General features: G+C 39.8%; 1 protein-coding gene across 1 annotated transcript in view; it reads right to left on the reverse strand.

Moving 5' to 3' along the window:
* LOC148030814 (uncharacterized) overlaps positions 1-21491 on the reverse strand; it is a 148004-nt gene that overhangs the window by 82634 nt on the left and 43879 nt on the right. Inside the window, exons 3-5 of the mRNA XM_087685624.1 lie at positions 14522-14739; positions 14113-14302; positions 13821-13985 (exon numbers count right to left, since the gene is read on the reverse strand). Of these exons, the coding sequence (XP_087541750.1) occupies positions 13821-13985; positions 14113-14302; positions 14522-14739 (573 nt within the window). The remainder of the gene's footprint in view (positions 1-13820; positions 13986-14112; positions 14303-14521; positions 14740-21491) is intronic.

The raw sequence follows: 21491 nt of genomic DNA on the forward strand, positions 1-21491 counted from the left end.
TAGATCTTGGGGCGAATGAAAATATCATTTCCTTGCAATTAGCTAAAGAGCTTGGATTAAAGAATGAAGAGATGGACACTCTGGCAGAAGTTCGCCAAGCTTTAAATGCTGATGAAGGTGACACAGTGAAGACTGTGACACCCTACATTGGCAAGCTCAAGTTTCAAATTCAAGGCTACAGTGACGAAGATACCTTCTGTATCGGAGACCTTGATGGTTGCGATGTGATTCTTGGCATGCCCTAGAATCATAGAGTAGATTCAACCATCTTCTCTCAGAAAAAGAAGGTAGAACTCACCAAAGGCAAGAAGTACGAGATCCAAGCTGGAGTTTCTGGAGACACCATACCTATGGTAAGCCATATGCAAGTCTCTAGAGCAATTAAGGATTGTGTTCAATGTTGTTTGCTATATGTCACTGATGTAAAAGATAATATAAATGCTGAAAACCAAGAGCGACTTCAGCTCTTGGAAAAGTATAAAGATTGTTTTTCGGAAGATCTTTCTTATCAGCTTCCCCCAGAAAGGCCAGAAGACCATCATATTGATATTATCCCGAGCAGTTCTCCTTCTAATATAGCACCATACCGTGTGAGCCATCCTCAACAAGAAGAAATCAGAAAGCAAGTCAAAGACCTACTCAACCGTGGGCTAATTAGACCAAGTAGCTCACCATTTTGTTCACCGGTTCTTCTTGTTCAAAAGAAAGATGGTACATTCAGGATGTGCATTGATTATGGAGCCCTCAACAAAATCACTGTGAAGAATCGGTTTCCTATTCCCAGAATTGACGACATTTTGGATCGTCTAGAAGGCTCAAAGGTTTTCAGCCGCATTGATCTAAAGAGTGGTTATCATCAAATTAGGGTAATACCACAAGATGTATACAAAACTGCTTTCCGCACTTCATACAGTCTTTATAAATTCTTGGTGGTTCCTTTCGGATTAACCAATGCACCAGCCACCTTTAATCGAATGATGGAGCGCATCTTTAGAGAGCATCGACAATATTTCGGTACTTTCTTTGATGATATTCTTGTCTTTAGCAAGAATGAAGAGGAGCATCATCAACACTTGGAAATTGTTATACAATTACTTCAACAAAATCAACTCTTGGTAAATGGTTAAAAGAGTGAATTTTTCATGCATAAAATAAATTACATTGGGCATGTCATCTCTTCTGAAGAGATTCAGATGGATCCTGAAAAGATCAGGATAATCCAAGAATGGCCTCATCTTCATGATGTACATGAGGTGCGATCGTTTCTTGGCTTATGCTCTTATTACCGCCGCTTCATCAAGCATTTTGCACATATGGCTTCTCCACTTCATGACCTTACAAAGAAGAAGATCTCTTTCCAATGGAAGGAAAAAGAGAAGGCAGACTTCACAAGGCTGAAAACAGCTCTTACTTCTGGACATGTTCTTATCATTCCAGATCTGGTAAAACCATTTGTGGTGGAAGCAGATGCTTGTGGTGATTGTATTGGTGCAGTGCTAAATCAAGAAGGCCATGCTGTAGCCTTTGAAAGCCACCGTCTAAATGATATGGAGAAAAGGTATGACATTTATGAAAAGGAGCTCTTAGCAATGGTTCATGCTTTAAAGATATGAAAACATTATCTTTTAGGCAATGAATTCCTTATTCAAACTGATCATCAAAGCTTGAAGTATTTCAAGACTCAAAAGCATTTGCAAGAGAAACATGCAAGATGGAAAAATTTCTTGTCTATGTTTCATTTTCAAATTATGTACACTCCAGGGAAACAAAATGTAGTTGCTGATGCACTTTCTAGAGTGCCTCGCATTGCAACTATTACAGTGGCTCATCATGAAGATTTTCAAACAATGAAGAATATTTATGATGAAGATATTGATTTTGCAGCAATTTGGTCAAATTTACAGCAAGGAGGTTCTCATCCAGATTATTCCATCAAAGACGGTTACCTTCTCATGAACAATTGCCTTTGTGTCACTCTTCCTGTTCGACAAAAGGTGCTTAAAGAAAGTCATGAACCCCCTTATGCAGGGCATAGAGGGAGGGCAGCCACTCTAAGTGCAATTGAGCGCTACTTTTACTGGCCAACATTACGAAGAGATATACATAACTTCATTGAGGCTTGTCTGGTATGCTAAAAATCCAAGTATGATAGGCAGAAGATTCCAGGATTGTTGCAACCTCTTCCAGTGCCCAAAGATCCATGGGAATCTATCACAATGGATTTCATCTCAGGTATTCCAAGAATACCTCAAGGTCATGATATGATTTGGGTCATAATTGATAGATTCAACAAACAATCACATTTTATTCCATGTCATAAAACATTGAAATCCGCACAAGCTGCAAGACTTTTCATTCAACATATCTTCAGATTACATGGTATGCCTTCTGAGATCATTTCAAATAGAGACTCCAAATTCACAAGTAACTTTTGGCGTGCTTTATTTGAGAATTTGGGAACCACTTTAAAGTTCTCCTCAGCTTTTCATCCTCAAACTGACGGCCAAACAGAGGTGATGAACCTCACTCTTTTGGATATGTTGAAAGCTTATATTAGTGAACATAAGTCACAATGAGAGAAATATCTTCCATTATTGGAGTTTGCTTACAACAATACAGTGCACTCATCCACAGGGAAAGCTCTAAATAAAATAGTACAGGGTAAAGTGATTCCTCCTCCAATTATTCGCACTAAAGATAAGATTTTTGTTGCTGATGAGTTTGCTTCAGATTTAAAAACAGCAATCGATCAGATCAAGTTCGAGCCACTATCAAAGTTGCCCAAGAGCGACAAAAGAAGCAAGTAGATAAACGAAGAAGACCTTTGGCTTTTGAAAAAGGTCAATATGTCTTGCTAAAGTTTGATAAAAGCAAGCTCAAACAAGGTTCCGGTCAAAATTCATCTTTTCCAAAGCTCTCCAGTAGATACTTTGGACCCTTCAAAGTGATTGAAAAAATAAATGAAGTTTCTTATCGACTTGAGCTTCCTGCTCATTGGAAAATATACAATGCTTTTCATGTAAGTTTGCTAAAACCTTACATAGGACCAGAACCAAAGGAACCCATTACTGAAGATCCCCCAGAAGTTGAAGAAACAAAGCAACTCTTGGAACCTGAACAGATTTTGTTTCACAAGGATCGAACCACAAGAAGTGGCCTTGTGACACGAAAATTCTTACTAAAATTCAAGAATCTACCCACAACAGATGCACAGTGGGTAGATGAAAAATTCATGAAGGATTACCCAAACATTCTTCAGCCATATCAAGAAGCTTTTCAGCTGAGGACAGCTGAATAAAAGCCAGAGGGCTGTCACAACTCTATAGAAACAAAATTTGTATCCTTTTTCATTAATTTGTCTATATAATGATTTATTAAAATTATTTCCTTTGCACTAATTAGATATAAAGAAAAGTGCATTGGAGCTAGCCACTGATGAGTCGTCACAGGTTATGGTGGACCCACGCAGTGGGTTAGAGAAAAGATAGTTCACACTTTCACCTATATGGCCCGATTGGGCGCCTGTGACTAGAACTCACGCATATCAGGGTTAGACTCGCACACAGAAAAAATTGATGCCTTGAAGTGTGGGCTAGATCCACCAGAACAGACAGTTACAATCAACAAGATGGCATGATCATGAAATGCTTGTATAATGTGCATGTGTGGGCTGAAAGCTTGAAATGCACATTTCTTTGCATAGGAAAGTCACATGAAGATTCTGATACCGTTTTTGCGATGTACACGGAAAAAGCTTTCATATGACACCCATATTAGGGGTTTAGGAGATCCCTAAATTTTAGGAGCCTCGAATTAGCCTAAAAATGCTAGTCCTAAAAAATAGGGATGTCATTCTAAAAATAGTAAGTTCTGTACTCTGACTGTGCTTACTAAATTTGGTTGTTTCTATTCTTGACAGTATTCAGCCCAAAAAGGAAGACCATAGAGAAGAGACAAGTGTCAAGACACTTGTCACACAAGTTTCCAAGTGTCCCACCACTTGTCACATCTCATGACATGTGGCTGGACACTTGTCTTGTGCTACTCCACTTTCCCCTTTTGTACTAGCTCTTCCCTCTCCTATAAATAAGAGCTCATTTTTCTTTATTCAGCATCATTTTCCAGAAACTGGCCCCATCCATCCCCATCATCATCCCCCACTTCTCCATTATTAAATTCCTCCATATTCCCTCTTCTATCACTGCTGTTTTACAGGACAGCAAGCCTGTAAATTCATTACAGCACCTCCTTCTCAAGCTCTTTCTTCCATTTTAGCAACAAGAAGCAAGCCCTATCCATGTACTACTGTTCAACGATGGAGAAAGGCTGATTTCCCCTCTTTCTTCTCTCATACTGTAAAGAAATCAGTTCTTATCATTGCATAATAGATAATGCATGTGTGTTTGTACATCTTTGCATGATCTTGTGAGAGTGAGAATTACTTCTCCTCACTCTCAGGTTGATTGTAACTGAGCTCTTCCCTAAGGGACTTGGGTTGAGCAGAAATACATTCCTTCAGGGGGGTTGCCCATCTTCAACCCTCAATCTTGTCTCCATTACTTTTACATTTTCATGGCCGTAATTTTGTGAGTAATTTTCATTTTCATCTTTAAGTGTTCATTCTCTTTTATATTAAATCTCGAAAACAAGCGAATATCATAATTATTAAGCATACTACGTTGTTCGGGGTGTTTACACAAACTCTCCTCCATTGTTGAACCACAAGGTATCGTGTTTCCTACTAGACTTGTTCTCCTTGAAGATCAGCCAATTCTTGAAATAGGAAAATGCTTCAGACTTCAACTCCAAGAAATATGCCCATGTCATCTTGCTAAAATCTTCAATAGTCTGCATAAAATACAAACTCCCCTTAAGAGACTCTATCCACATTGGTCCACATATTATGCCATACATTCTTCTAGTGATTACCCACCAAAAAGCATGTTTCCTACTCATGATTTTTCCCCTGCCTGAAATTTCCTTCTAGTAGCCCATTTTTTCCATAAAAATTTGTGCATAGTATAAATCACCCTTCCAACTTATCCAGGGTCACTAACTACCTAGAAAAGACCCTATCACTTGGCTAAAACATTAAGGTGTAACTTGACTTCAAAACATTTTGACATCTAGCAATAGACAAAGTTCATTTCAACATAAACAATGATAGACAAATCCAATAAGCACACAGATAAAATCTAGACAGCAACAATCATCCCATAAGTTTTCAATCTATAGACACAAAATCACATGACATCCACCCCCTTTGAACATGCACATCCTCTAGTATGTGCCATATAACTTACTTTTCAATAGGTTCAAGGTCGTCTTCATCTACGATGTCATTCTCATCATGGTCTTCAATGCTATCCTATGTATTTTCAATACCATGGTCCACTTCTTTATAATTGATTCTCTTCTCTTGAATAGTTTGATCCGTTTGCTAGCTATGGGTATCTTTACATCAGTCCCATCCAACTTAGAAAGAGGGTATGTCGTGGAATAATCATAAGGATAGAATAAAATATATGGACCAAACCACCTCTTGATACTTTCTTGATAAAATTGTGTTGATTATCTAGGTTGTTTTCATAGACAAGTACCTAGTCTCCCTCTTTGACTTAGTATGCCACTTTCCTTTATGTTATATCTTATCTATGCTTTATGTACATTATATAGTGTGTGGAAGAAGAATAAGAAATCAGCAAGAAAACGTTTTTGGCCTCCATCTCTCTTCGTGTGTTCTTAAGTAAGCTTCCTCTTGTGTATACAATGTGTGTTTAGCGCAGCAGCTCAAGCAAGTCCCCCCACCACACGATTCTTGACATGGTATCAAAGCCACACCATTGAGAGGGGCTAAAGTGAAGGAAAAGAAGCAAGGTTCAAGCAAGCAAGCAACGGGTAAGAAGCTCTTCCATTCTTCCACTCTTTCTCTTGGACAGTGCCTGTGGAGGCACCGGAGGCAAGGCAGAGTGAAAATCTCATATTGTTGTGATGTTTGGAGTGCAAGCAGAGCACTATATATTCTGCAAACAAGACCTTTAGGATTTTCCCATAGTTTTTTGGGTATCTAAGGCCATTTTAGGCCCCGTTTTAGAGCCGCAAGATTGTAGACAGTAGTTTCAGTGTACACTGTAATTTCGGCTGTATTGACCGAAAGTGGGTGCATAGGTTACAGATTTTGAATCTGTAATTTTTGAGGTGTTTACCAAAAAGCAAACATAAGATTTATCTACAAATAGGTTGCAGATAACATATACTATTGAGCAATCAGTGAAAAAGGTTACTTGGTGTATTGTTGTACGCTTGTTGTAAAAGGTTACAAAAGACTACCTTGCTATGTTCCATCAATTTTTGTAATAATGGCAGAGAACAGTGGAAATCCCATTATTGAGAAGCTCGACAAGAACAACTACCCTTCATAGAAGTTCCGTGTGACGAACTTTCTCATTGGAAATGGCCTTTATGAGTTTGTTGCAGGTAAAGAAAAGAAGCCGGAGCTAGGTATCCCTCCGACTGCAAATGAATTAAAGGCATGAAAAGAATAGAATGCAAAAGACAAAAAGGTGATGTACTGGCTATCTGCAATCATTGATAATACTATACTAGGACATATTAGAAATGCAAAAACTTCACATGTAGCTTGGATAATTTTTTAGAACATACTTTCAATAAATACAAAGACACGAAAGATTCAACTTAAGCAAGAGTTGAATACTTTGAAGAAAGTGAAAATGTCTATCAATGAGTATGTTTTGAAGGTGAGGAGCATTGCAGATGCTTTAGCAGCGATTGATGCAATATCTGGTGATGATGATTTGGTTTTATCCACTTTGAGTGGCCTTAATAATGAGAAGGCATGGAAATCATTTGTTACTTTAGTATAAATACGGAAGCCATTTTCAGATTTTGATGAGCTAGTCTCTCTCATGATTACCAAAGAGATCAATATACAAGGTGACTCGTCTGAAAGAAATAGTGAATAAGTCCAAGCATTTTACTCAAGTTCAGAAAGGAGATGTGGTAGATCATCTTCAAGAGGCCATGGTATGAGACATGCTGGCGATAACCAGCAAAACATGTTAAATCAATAATTTGATGAAATGCAGGTTTCAAGAGGCTAAGGAAACTTTAGAGACACGGGAACCTCTAGAGAAAGAGGTAAATGGCATAACAGAGATTTTGAAAATTCTGCTATTGTTTGTCATTATTGTGGCAAAACAAGTCATATTGTAGCCCATTGTTATGCTAAGAAGGATGATATTCGCAGTGGTAAATAGAATGAAGACAAAAATAAGCGTATATTTGTTATGCAGCATATGATGAATGTAGTTACAGGAAAGGAGACACATGATGATGTATGGTATGTTGATTCAAGTGCATCTAATCATATGATCAGTCATGTTGAATGGTTTGGAGAGATGCAAGACTTACAAAATCCAAGCTATATGCAGATAGGTGATCATTCATGCCACCTAATTTCACACATTGAAAAGGTTTCGTTATCCTTGCATGATGACCAAACAAAGAGTCTGACAGATGTATTACATGTACCATCAATCACAAAGAATCTAGTATATGTTGACCAAATGGTAGAGCAAGGGTTACATGTTCGATTCAATGCAAAAGGTTGTTTTATAGAAGACTTTAATGATAAGTGTAGGTTGGTCGCAAAAGGAAGTAGAGTTGCCCACATTTTCACTCTAGATGCTGAAATTCCTACAATGGATGCTACGCTATGTATGCTAAAGAAAAAGAAGTGGTTGCAAACATTGAAATATGGCATAAACATATTGGTCATGCAAATGTGTAAAGGCTGAAATTAGTGCAATCCAAAGGATTGGTTATAGGGTTGTCTTCTTTTAGAGTTACAGAATTTCATAAAGTCTGTGAAGCATGCTAGTTTGGTGAGCAGGTGAAACAACCCTTCTCGCATGACAGAGAAGTGAGCAGAAATATTCTTGATGTAGTGCATACAAATGTTTGGGAACCTACACAGAATGTATCTCTTGGTGGCAGCAAATACTTTGTCACATTTATTGATGACTATTCAAGGAAGCTATGGGTATATTTCATGAAAAAAAAGAGTGATGTATTTGAGCACTTCAAATCTTTCAAGGCAACTGTTAAAACAGAAACAAGCTTGAAAGTTAAGTACTTGAGATCAGATGAAGGGGGAGAGTATCTCTCTAATGAGTTTAATGGCTTCTTGAGGAATCATGGGATAAATAGGCAATTTACTTGCAAGTATACCCCACAACAAAATGGAGTTGCAAAAAGAAAAAATAGGCATATTGTAGAAGTTGTACGGGCATTAATGGTTGAAAAGAATATGCCAAAATATTTTTTATCTAAAGTTGTTCATACTGCTGTCTATATTACGAATAGAACTCCCACAGTCGCAGTTCATGCAATGACCCCCGAAAAATGCTTTACAGGCAAAAAGCCCAATGTATCACACTTAAAGGTATTTGGTTGTATTACATATGTTCATATGCCAGATGAGCTACGAAAAAAGCTTGATCCAAAGGCTGAAAAATGTATTCTTATTAGATACTCTTTAGAGCAGAAAGGGTATCGTTGTTATAACCCTGTCGACAGATGAGTTCACAATGAGCAAGGATATTATTTTTTATGAGATGAGCAGTTGGTATGCACCTCCTAGTGATGTATTAAATTATGATAATGATCATCATCACTATGTGTAGGAAGAAAAGCAAGAATCACAGAGTATTAGTGAACCAAAAACATCATCTGCTGGTACTACACCTACAGTGAGCTCTTGGTCTAGGAGAGTGAGTAGCCCCACATCTTCAGGTGGATCTATAAGTGTTGCAAGCAAAGACAAAGAAAAGAAAAAAATATTAGATGGTAATGATGCATCTACCGGTCATTTGGGATTTAATGGAGATTTTGGTGATTCTGAGAGTTTGGATGATGAGCTTGGTATTCCTTCAATCAGGACACCGAATGTACAAAGAGCATATAGTAATGTAAAGGCTCCACTGAGTGATCTAGTAGTACACAGGTCTAGCAGGATCAGATACCCTGTTAAAAGATTTGGTTTTGAAGGTTATGCTGCTCACCATTATGCTTATATGGTGAAGGTAATTGAGGATGTTGAGCCACTTATTTTGAGGATGTCGTTGGTTATGCTCATTGGAATGCAGCAATGGATGAGGAGATGGCTGCATTAGAAGTCAATAAGACGTGGGATTTGGTACCCTTGCCTAAGGGTAAGAAAGCTATTGGCTGTAAGTGGGTTTACAAAGTCAAGTATAATGCAAATGATTCCGTTAGCAGATATAAGAGTAGGCTTGTTGCAAAAGGCTATGCTCAAACATATGGCATAGATTATGAAGAGACATTCAGTCCAGTTGCTAGGATGGCAACTATTAGATGTGTGATTGCCTTGGCAGCAGCTAAAGATTGGAGTTTGCAGCAAATGGATGTTAAGAATGTCTTCTTGCATGGTGAATTGCAAGAATAAGTGTATATGGAGCAGCCAGCAAGTTATGAGGATTTAGAGCATCCCACATATATGTGCAGGTTAAAGAAGGCGCTCTATGGGCTAAAGCAAGCACCTAGAGCATGGTTTAACAAGATTTGAGAGTATCTTGTCAATATTGGATTTTGTATTTCTGATGCTGATCACTCACTTTATGTGAGAAGGGGAGATGCAAATTTGATCATCATAGTCATTTATGTGGATGACTTGATTATTACAGGTGATAGTGATAATGGGATTGCTAAAGTTAAGGACTTCTTGAAGAAGAAGTTTGAGATGAAGGATTTGGGTGAGCTGAGATACTTTCTTGGTATTAAGGTGATCAGATGTAATGATGCTATATGGTTATTCCAAAGATAGTATGGCTTGGATATGTTATCCAGGTATGGTATGATAGCATGTAAGCCTCTTTCTGTACCATTGAAGCAAAATGTGAAGTTGAGTGCTGACATTGGGAATGAGATAGAAGACCCTACTATGTTCAAGAGGATAGTAGAGAGTTTGATTTACATGACTATCACAAGGCCATATAGTAGGGAGTTTGATTTACATGACTATCATAAGGCCATACTTGAGCTATGCTATTGGCCTTGTCAGCCAGTTTATGCAGATGCCTAGAAAGCCTCATTTTAATGCAGTTAGACCTATATTGAAGTATGTGAAGTTCACTTTACATTATGGACTTTTTTATGAGGCAGATAAGGATGTACAAGTTTTTGGATACATAGATGCAGATTGAGCTGGTAGCATATCAGACAGAAGATCTACTAGTGGATTCATATTTTCCCTTGGTAGTGCAGCAGTTACATGGAGCAGCAAAAAGTAATCTACAATTGCTTTATTGAGTTCAGAGGTTGAGTATAGAGGTACTGCTATGGCCGTATGTGAGGTGGTATGGCTGCAAAAGTTATTAGATGATTTGGATGTGCAGGGAGATGGTCCAATTGTCATTCATTGTGACAACATGAGTAGCATACAGCTAGCTAGAAATCCAGTGTTCCATGCTAGGACAAAACACATTGAGGTGCACTACCACTTTGTGAGAGAGAAGGCACTTGCAGGAGAGATTGACTTGGTATATGTCAGCGCACAGAATCAGATAGCTGACATTTTCACAAAGGCATTGGGTACAAAGAAGCTTCGGAAGTTCCGAAGCTTACTTGGAGTTGCAGAGATAGAGTTGAGCTTGAGGGGGAGTATTGAGATGGCAAGCTCAACATGTGTGGACATTGATGATGGACCGCCTGGCTAGATAGGCTCACACGTCTACACTTAGCACGTTGGAGGTCATTATGATACTCACATGACCACTGACTTATCACTTATTATATTTAGTTTGTTATACCTATCTACAGTTGGCAAAGATATAGTGCCAATCGATTAGTGTAGTTTGTTATGCACTGTTTGACTTAGTAGGTCACTTTCCTTTATATTGTATCTTATCTATACTTTGTGTACATTGTATAGTGTGTGGAAAAAGAAGAAGAAATCAGCAAGAAAACGTTTTTGGCATCCATCTCTCTTCGTGTATTCTTAAGTGAGCTTCCTCTTGTATACACAGTGTGTGTTTGGCGTAGCAGCTCAAGCAAGTCTCCCCACCACACAATTGTTGACAAAGTAGACTCCGTGGCTTTGTCTTGATTGGTCTTCGTATCCTTCTTCTTGTTCTTCCCCTTCTAATAAGAATATTAACCTGTCAACACCTTTGTCTTAGGAGCGTTCTATCCTTTGAGTTGTTCCTTCTGATTCAAGACCATCAGCACCAACTCCTTCCACCTAAGGTGTCTATCTGCCCTAAAGCAATCAAGGTGAAGTAAGAAGTACTAAATGAGGCGGTAACTACAAGGGAAGAGTTATCACCATGTCCTCTGAGGTAATGGCCTTCCCTACATTTTGGACTTGCATCAGCAATTGTTAAAGCTTATTGACATGTCCCACATGGAATCGGACTTGGACTGATTCAACGTCTGCATCTACACCTCCAAAGACACCCGCTTCATCGTGGTCACCCGATTGTACAATTGATCCAATTGCAACCATATCTTCCGAGCAATAGTCAAATGCTCTATGTGGGCTATCATAACCAATATGCATGAGAGAAATAGGAATGATCGGATGTGGGCATTCAACTTGTCTCAATGTGCCTATACTTTTGCCAACTCAGCTTTCTCATCTGAAGAAAGCTTGGATAAATCACGAGATGTAGTACGGTCTATAGCCTCGGCCATGAGCTCTACTAAATCATAGGACTTCAAGATGGCAAGCATCATTATGCACCATATGTAGTAATTTACCCCATCGAGCTTTTGATCTTGAGAAAGAGTCGATAACACAAGGACCTTATGATCCACGATAGCCTGGAACTCCTTGTTGAGCTCAAAAGGCATTGTCACTTGAATAACCTACACAATAACAAGGGCATCCCTCTTTGACTTCCAAAACATAGCCTAATAGGGGTTGCTCTACTCGTCCCAAACCCGTGTCAATTGCTAGAGGCAATGAAAACTCAAAACCTACAACAAAAGGCTGGAAATGCAGCCTTTTCTCCTTCACGAACAGCAAATACCTACAAAAAACAAACAACTTTACTCCTTTCCCATGCTTCTCTACTCATCTCATCCTTGTGTCGATGCGCAGCCCTCCCATTCGCCCTTGAATGCTAAAAACATAACCTTTTATAGCACTAAAATCTCCCCTTTAAGTTTGCCCATGATCGATCAGCCCTTCAATGCTGCTCTAATACCATGTCCGAGTGCAGCTATCAGCCAGCTGCAAATTGGGCTGATTGCATGCAAATAATAAAATAATAATAATCTTCTGCATCCTAAATGCTGCCCTGCCACATGGCACACCGCCCAATTTGGCCACACTGCCTGGCACTATTAGACATGACCAAACACTGCTACAATCAACTAATGAGCTCCACACTATCCAATCTAATCCAGAATTTGGAAATGAATATAACATTGAATGATTGTACAATGCATGTGCCCATCCAAGGGATGACCAAACCTATAACAAGTGTATCCTCACATTTCTAATGTTAGAAGAAAGGTCAAATACTGCTTGAACCGTTAGTTCTCCCTTAGTCTATTATTATATGGGAGTCAAAAGCCTAAATAGACGGAATAAGAATTGTATGGAGGGAAAGTCACTTTATGACACCCTAGGATAGCAAGATCCTCTGACAAGGTACCCGGTACACGCAAGGCTAGGAGTGGCTGACTGTTGTACATAATCATGTAGATGCAAGAGAGAGTAAGACCTCTAGACCCAAGTAGGCTTGTTCACGACAAATCTGCTCCAAACAGCAAGTTGAGTGTGCTCTTCCCTTCATAGAGCCTCTTAGTCCTCACTTTGGCTTTGATACCATGTAAGAGTGCAACAAAAGAGGAATACGAACACAAAGAGAGAAGGGAAGAGAAAGACTGCAAGGAAAGAAGAGAAATCTGCATGAGCCGAATGAAAGCTAAATACAAAGGTGGATTGATCAATCCCTACATCCAGCCCAAGGCGTCGATGAGGGCACCAAATCAGGCTGATGACAGAAATCAGCACCATAAGACAGGAATATCCTGGAATGTTGGAGTGCGCTGAAGATCTGCAAAAGAATAATGACCAGCCATTGGAGGCAGGCTAATACATAGCCAAAAATGCTGGAAACTGACTGATCTGATCAACTAATGCCAAAAACGCTGGCCTGTCTGATAATCAGTAATAAATAATCAAGAAATGCTGGTCACCAACTAAAAAAGCTGATCACGCCATCTACTAGTGTAAATGCAAATCACACTGCAAAAGACATGCAATGGGCTGGAAAATAACTCAGCCAGTGTGAACACACCTAAAACTGCCTGGGATGGGGCAACAAGTCCACCTTCAACTCACAGCAACTACAGAGATAACTTCTGTAAAATAACTTCTGTAAAACAATGCCAATGACAGCCTGCTGTCAACAGCAATACAGCCTCCCTCATCAAGCCTCTAGATTGGGATCATCTTATTCATTGCTGATACAATGGCCATGAAAGCCCTGTCAACTAATATTTATCCTCTTTTTTGTACAAGATGTCCCCAAGATCCCTCAAAACTTTTATTTCCTAGCTAGCATTAAAAATCACTGTAGAAGCAGAGATTTAGAAAAAGGGTACCACCAGAAATCCATTCAGATAGCTAACTAGCTGAAGGCATTTATGTAACAGTGCCGCAATGACCCGTGCCAACAAAAAAACGGTGAGTACTGGTCAATTATTGTTGGCACTCAGAATTGGCAACAATGAAAGCAGCACATGTTTCAAAATGTAGGAACACTTACTTCTGCTTTGGCATGTAACAGGTGATCAAGAGTGCTGGTCCTCAATGACAGTGGATAGTAACTTTCAGCACCCAAAATTCTTTGCCCATGCTCTTCCATTTCTAACTCTTCCTCATTCTCCAAGGAAAGTGATACCATATCTCCACCTTGTAAGAACTTCATCTCCTGCAATTGAAATTCTTCTCTGATGTAATTAGAACATTAACGTGATGGTTAATTGCACTTCCTCTTTTATGGAGTGCGAGTATAATAAGGGCCATCAGTGTTTCATTACAATGAGTCATTAAGACACCTCTTCATGAAATTGCCGCTGAAGGCAAAGCATCCTGCGATTAACTTCGTCATGCTTTTGCTGCTCATTCAAATGAAAACCTTCTACCTGAGCTTCCAGCCACTGTAAGTTACGAAATCGTTCAACATAGGTCACAAAAAGGCTCTGCAGTTCCTTTTGCATCACTTCATACTCATCCATATATGCAGGTCTATATGATAGTAGAAAATAATCAGTAGGCAACTTTGGTATTCATCCTCACCTCTCATGGCTGAGAACAAAGGCAGCTGTTTTGTAGACTACACAAACATACACTACAAGACCTAGAAAATGAACTTATTTTCCTTTCTTTAGAGCTCCTGTTCAGACAGTGTGTAATATGTATGATTGGATTTTGGAAGCTTAGAAGAACCAAAGTGCTTGTTTCAACCTCACATTCATGATGGTTGCCAGCCGCTCCTGACTCCTTTCTAACTCTATTTTACGTTTTGTAAGAGCTGACTGAGCACTTTTCTCATCAGCCTGTGTTTGCAAGAGTTCCCTCTCCGTTGCAAGGATGTTCTCCCGCATGAAATCAATATCATTGTTTAAAGATTTCTCCATTTCATCAAAATCTGTATACTTGGACGTGACCTTTGTTCGCTCCTCCTGAAAACCAACCACAGCCAAGGGCTTATACTAAACCAGAGAAGATTTGAATTATGTTTAGCATATGATTCATACCACGAGCAAAATACTGTCTAAATTACTCCATTCGAGACTTAAGATAAACAAAGTCATGCTTTGAATGTTCTTAGTAGTGGAATATCTATTTATACATGCTCTGGACTTCAAACTTCCTGCTGAAGCTATGAAATCTGGTTGCTTTGTGAGTAACCATCTGTAAATTGGCATACTGCTTCACATTTCTTTAATGCAGGAAGGTCTCTTCCCAGAAGTTCGCTTAAATTGCTACAAAATCAGAATTTTGTCAGACCTGCCCCATATGGTGTACCTCACTTTTCACTCTTCATGATGGGCATTGACATGGTTGGGATTCACTGAATTCTCTAACATGTATCTCATGAGATATAGAGTTCACAAAAAGAAGATTGACCACCTGAAAGCTAGAAAGCTAAAATGACGGTCTAAGTGTTAGAAGTAGTGCAGCAATGGAAGCATAGACAAGTGCTGAAATAAACTGCTGAACACAAGACAGAAGAGAAAGAAAACAGAAGAACACTGCAAAAAAGGAGAACTTAGAGATGTGCTCAAGAAATGGAATCCATATACCAAACACAAGGACGGGTACAACAATGAGTCACTGGCTGCATGGGCACTGACACTGGTTCCTCTCTCCAACAGGATGACCGCTTGAAGAATTATGATGACTAAAAATGAGGAGGAAGAGCCCCTAAATAAATAGGCCCAAAAATATGCCAAAATGCCACAAATGCCACACAAAAATCACTAAAATAATGACATGTGTTCTCAGCCCAATTGGCATTCACAGACTCACACATAAGCTAGCAATCGTGCTAACACCCTCTCTCAAATCATGGGTGATCTAATACAATACAATGATAATGACTCATCACATTCCATACAACATAGAACCATGAGAGCAAAACCATAGATACCCAAACAATGGATCATCAAGCCAACACCAAGGTGCCTCGGAGAGAACCTGATGTCGATGTCGATCGTATCAGCTCCTAAAAAAAGAGAAGAGTCATAATAGATCTCTGTGTTTGTCAACAATGTCTCACAATAGCATACAAGACTAGTCTATTAAAAATGCCTCTGAACATATGTGACCATGGATTTCCCAAATGACTTCTCATTGTTGGGTATATGCTTTGAAGCACAAATCTGAAGTGTTTGCATGCTTTAAAACATTCTTGGCCTCAGCTGAAAATGGTAGTGGATTCAAGTTGATTACACTACATATTGATCGGGGGGTGGCGGGGGGGAGAGATATATGTCACAGGAATTCAATTCCTTTTTGGCTAAAAGGGGCATTATCCATCAATGTACTACGATGCCTCACACACCTCAACAAAATAGTGTGGCTAAAAGAAAACATCGCACTTTGATAGAAATGGCACGTGGTATGCTATCACACAATAAGCTACCCCCAAAGTTTTGACTTGATGCTATCATGTGTGCAATGTATGTACTTAATCATAGCCCAACTAAAGCATTGGGCTAAATGTGCATCTTATGAGGCCGGAAACTAGTAGTGCCACATATCTCTGTCTTTGGATATTTGGCATATACTTTAGTACCACAACCACAAAGATATAAATTGAAATACAAGGCTATCAAATGTATCTTTATTGGTTATAGTACAAAAACTAAAGGTTACCATTGTACCAACCCTCTGCCAACAAGATTTTTGTTAGTAGAGATGCGGTATTCATTGAACATGCTGCTTGACCCTTCATGAACTACAAAAATCAGCCCAATGTAGGGCCTATGGACATGTTTGACAATGTGTTGCCTTTATTTCAACAAAGTCAACCTGATTTTGGTCAATTTCAGCAACCTGTTGAGGGTTTACAGCAGCAAACACATGCTGAACAACAGCATGATTTTCAGCCCATTGATCAAGGCATTGGTGATTATGAATTGGCCGATGAGAAGGCTGCTATTCGGGAAGTTAAAACAGTCCCTAGATAGCTATTAGATACACTATGGGACAGCAAACAGCCTGTTCTTCTTCCCGGCAAAACTAGAGCAACCAATCGCCATGCACCAGGTAACTTGGTTGCGCAGACACTTGTAGCTACTGCATGTGAAGAACCTGTTTCTTTACATGATGCTTTTAAAAACAAACACTGGATGGCAGCTATGCAATCAGAGTTAAACTCTATTGATAAAAATTGCACATGGGAGTTATGTGACTTGCCTGCTAGCAAGCGTGCTATAGGCACTAAGTGGGTTTACAAATTAAAATGCAGTTCTGATGGTAGCATTGATCACTACAAGGCATGTCTTGTTGCCAAAGGGTATACCCAATAGCATGGATTGACTATGATGAGGCATTTGCATCCACTTCACATATGACCACCATTCACAGTGTCATTACTTTGGCTACTCATTATGATTGGCATGTGCATCAATCGGATGTAAAGATTGCTTTTTTGAATGGTGATCTTCACGAGGAGGTTTATGTCACTCAACCTCCTGGCTTTGTTCAGAAAGGGTCTAAAAGCAAAGTGTGTCGTTTGCATAAGGCCCTCTATGGTTTAAAGCAGGCACCTAGGGCATAGTATGAGAACATACATACATATTTGATGGCTCTTGGCTTCAGTACTTCACACACTGAGAGCACACTTAATGTCATGCACTACTATCTTTGCATACAGTTTACTGTAGTTGAAGGGGGCATTAGTTTGCAACAATCTAACTGCATTGGCCAGCTTCTTGAGCGTTTTCAAATGCAAAACTGAAAGCCTATCTCTACTCCTTTTAAGAGAGACCACAGGTTTACACTCTAGGATCCAAGAAAACCTTTTGATGCTTCTCTTTATCAGCAAGCTATTGGTTGTTTATTGTACTTGTGTAATACATGGCTCAATATTCAGTTTGGGGTCTCTAAGTTGCCACGCTTTATGCATAGCTTGTTGAGCTAAAATAAGCATTATATGCTGAATTAGCCTCTTAAACAGCCCCAAAAATGCTTAATTAATTAAATGCCTAAAATAGTGTGTGGTTCAAGAGAGTTTAAAATAGTACATGGCACGAGGTCTTGAAACTTTCTATAAATAGACATGCTGCCCTCCATTCAGCCTCAATCTCGTTTTTACAAATTTCAGGAGTCTTTGCCACCCACACCCCATTCGCAAAGGACATCACGGTTAGACCTTCCCCTTGTTGTATGCTACCATCTAGCACCTGTTTCTAGCCTTAGTCTCTGCCTATTGGATATTTCCATCTCTAGCGCTATAGCCTATCATCTCTGCATCTAAGTAATACTCGTCGACATTCATAGGCTGCTCACGCAATTCTTGAATTTTGTTTAGGTGATCCTACATAGAAACACCCACATCCATCTTCACTGTCTCAAGATCTTTCTTCAAGAAAGAGATGCGCGTCTCATTCTTTCTAGCAAACATCTACTCCAAGGTTAGCTAGGCTTCTCGTGAAGAAGCTCCAGACCGAATGTGAGGGATAATAGACCATTGAATTGTTGAACTGCCAATGCAATCAACGACAAAGCTTGTGCATCCCATGTATCCCATGCCTTTTATGTTGTTGATCTCTAGGGAAGTGGCTGAGTTGGAGCAGCAAGGTGAATAGGCTGAGTTGCCCATTGTCCACATACTCCTGGAGGAGGAGTAGCAGGAGCCACAAATCCAGGCCTAACTTCTTCACCGCTCATATAATCTCAAAGATTCTTTGCAATTAACACATTGTTCATCATGAAGGACTAGAGTTAATAGTTGTTACCATCCAACCTATCCTCCTTGGATACGTAAGTAAATACATCACCTCCTTGATATGCCATGATAAACAATGCTAATAAGATAGAAAAAGAGCAATGTCTCAAGCTGGACCAACCTGAAAATCTCAAAATTTCCAGAAATTACAGCAAGTACCTTGCTGTAATTAGCAAATTGAAGCACACTCTATCAAAACTATCTAAAATGCACGCAGTCCAAGGTGCAATAAATGCTCAGTAGCACTATAGATGCAAAAGCCCCAAGATTCATTCTCCCAAAATGCTCAAAATCAATCTATTTCATACTAAAGTTGTACTACATGTGCCAATGTCTGCTCAATATCCAAAAGCCCAAAATTTTCTGATCCGCTTCCCAAGTAATCTCTACAAATACACTCCTTGGGAAAAATCACATTGTTGTGACTCAAATTTTTGAATTTTAAAAAAAAGGTAAATGCCTCCTTTACCTGTAATGTTGGCTGGTGTACAGTTGGAGGCATGTGAGTTGCAGTAGGCAAAGCTGGCATCTGTAGGGTGGCATCAGCCTAGTGGTCCAAGCGCAATGGGACGGTGCTACTCATCAAGAGGGATTGATAGGCGGCATGGACTGGAGCTAGCGGGCAAGTCACAGGCAAGCACAGGTAGTAGGTCACAAGCGGGCAGGTCCCAAGCAGGTGCAGGTCGCAAGCGGGCAGGTCGAGGCTGGGGTAGTTGCACTGGTGTCCTCTAACTGTCAAAGCATGAGAGGTGCAAGAAGCATAGACATCCTTTCTCTTAACCTCTTCATTCAAGAGTGTACCCTCTATACCCTATAAGTCTAGCCTATCAGTAGGCATGTTTACATGCATAGTAGCACAAAATGTATCCCATGATTTAAGCAATGTAACCAAGAGGAATAAAGGGGTGAGATTGCCCTTGAATTCAATCCCTTGTGAAGATAAATGGCTAAGAATAGAATGAAACTCATTTAAGTGGGCTAACATGGAAGTGCCCTCCATACAAAGGTCCATGAGTTGCTTTAGCCAATACATCTAAGAATAGGGCTCTGTTTATCATAGACATTGTGAATCTTTTCCCATAAGTCCCATACAAACTGCCCATCAGAGACCAGGCAACTCCCCTGGTGGCAACAAGCATTCCCTCTAGTGGCGAGTGGCTATGTGATAGCCCCTTTGGTGGCGGCAGGCCAAGCTACACTGAGCTACTGGTGAAGCTGTTGACTTCTAGCAGCTTCTTTTGCAAGTGACTGAAACTATGTGCACATTGGGCTAAATGCCAAGGGGGTCAACTGGGAGCTGAAGCTAAGGGCCAACTCTGATACTAAATGTGAAAGCGGAAAGAGATTGAAGCTCAGCTAAGAGTGAAGCAAATAGTGTAGAGTGTGAGAGCACGACACCCAATGCAATAATCTGAAGTGTAAGGTGAAAGTACGAAGTACAACCCTTAAACCTTAGGGTTGTAAGAGGGTGTTCACACTCGAAGTGTATGAAACAAAATAAGTGCCTAAAACTGTGTAAGGCACATAAAATAAAGGAAATAAGTCTGGGGAAAAAAACCTCTCATACGAAGAGTAAAGAGTGTCCCAATGTCCTAGTGAAAATCACTGACACTCCTCTATGAGCGTAGGCATGAGTCAAACCCAACACTCTCTGGGGTAATTACTTGGACTCTCTTGGTAAGATAACCATCATCTCTATATCTTGGCACGCCACTAGGCAGCCATCGTGCATCCTTTGTCTAATGCCCTAGCCGTTTTAGGGTGGAAAACCTTGGGTAAATGTTATAAGCCCTCCCTTTTGGCCCAATTTTGGGCCAAACAAAGGGTATTGAGCTAAAATACACTTTACAGCTGATTAACATCTTTTAACAATCCCAAATCACACTTAAATAATAAATAATAAAAAAGTGGTGCGCAGTTCAAGAGAGTTTCAATGGTCCCCCAAAACCCTATTTTTTTGGGGCACCCTTCAACATCTATAAATAGACAAGCCACCCACCATTCAACCTCATCCTTTTGTGCACGTTTCTCACTCTACTGTGCAAATTTCAGCCATCAGCCACCTAGCATCTCCTGTCCAGCCATCACAACTGCAACCCATCACTATCCAACCTTAGGTGCCCTATTTTCAGTCATCACCATGTTATTAGGAGGTCCCCATCTAGTGCATCATCATAGCACCTGATTAGCCTGCGTTTTCAGCATTTGGTGCCAAGCAACAAACTGTTGCCATCTCTCCCATTGGGCAACTACTGCAGTACCTACATTTCTGCTATCCAACAAGCTGCCTCCATAAGCACACACCTCTCCTATTGTCGCCTAAAAGTTCTTTGCATCAAGTGACTAGTTATCAGCCTTCTGTGGTGGTACACTTCTGCATTTATCAGATTCTAGCCTCCAATTACTGTGTTTTGGTGACCAACCAGATTCTAGCCTCCAATTACTGTGTTTTGGTGACCAACCTACTGCTCTTCATTATTCAACGCTCTCTCATCTCCAACTAGTGGTTATAGCACCTAGGATCCATCTCCAATGGATGTCACTCTCCACCACTCCATTGCTCTCCCCTTGGGCATTCTATACACTCTTACATTCATCTACAACATTCATTCACTTCAGAGTTTCTTCTCTCTGTGTTTTTCTCTATGTTTGAGTTTTGCATTTTGCATTTTGTGTTTAGGGTTTGAGTTTTGCTTATCTCTCTCTGAGTCTTTGTGTTTCGGTCTTGGTCGTACATACTATGTTTCCTCAATGCAAAACCTAGCATATCTTCACAGCCTTGGGTAAAAATATATTTTTTTAAAATCAAAAAAGAAAATTCAAACTTTGGGTTGGGCTTTCTTTCTTGCTCCAAAAATAAGCATTACATGCTAAATTAGCCTCTTAAACAACCCAAAAATGCTCACTTAATAAAATCCCTAAAATGGTGTATGGTTCAAGAGAGTTTTAAAATGGTGTGCAATACGGGGTCCTGAA

The sequence above is a fragment of the Lygodium microphyllum genome, chromosome 9 (genome assembly GCF_053477565.2).
Source record: "Lygodium microphyllum isolate KBCC chromosome 9, Lygodium_microphyllum_v1.1.10, whole genome shotgun sequence".
In the NCBI taxonomy this organism is placed as follows: domain Eukaryota; kingdom Viridiplantae; phylum Streptophyta; class Polypodiopsida; order Schizaeales; family Lygodiaceae; genus Lygodium; species Lygodium microphyllum.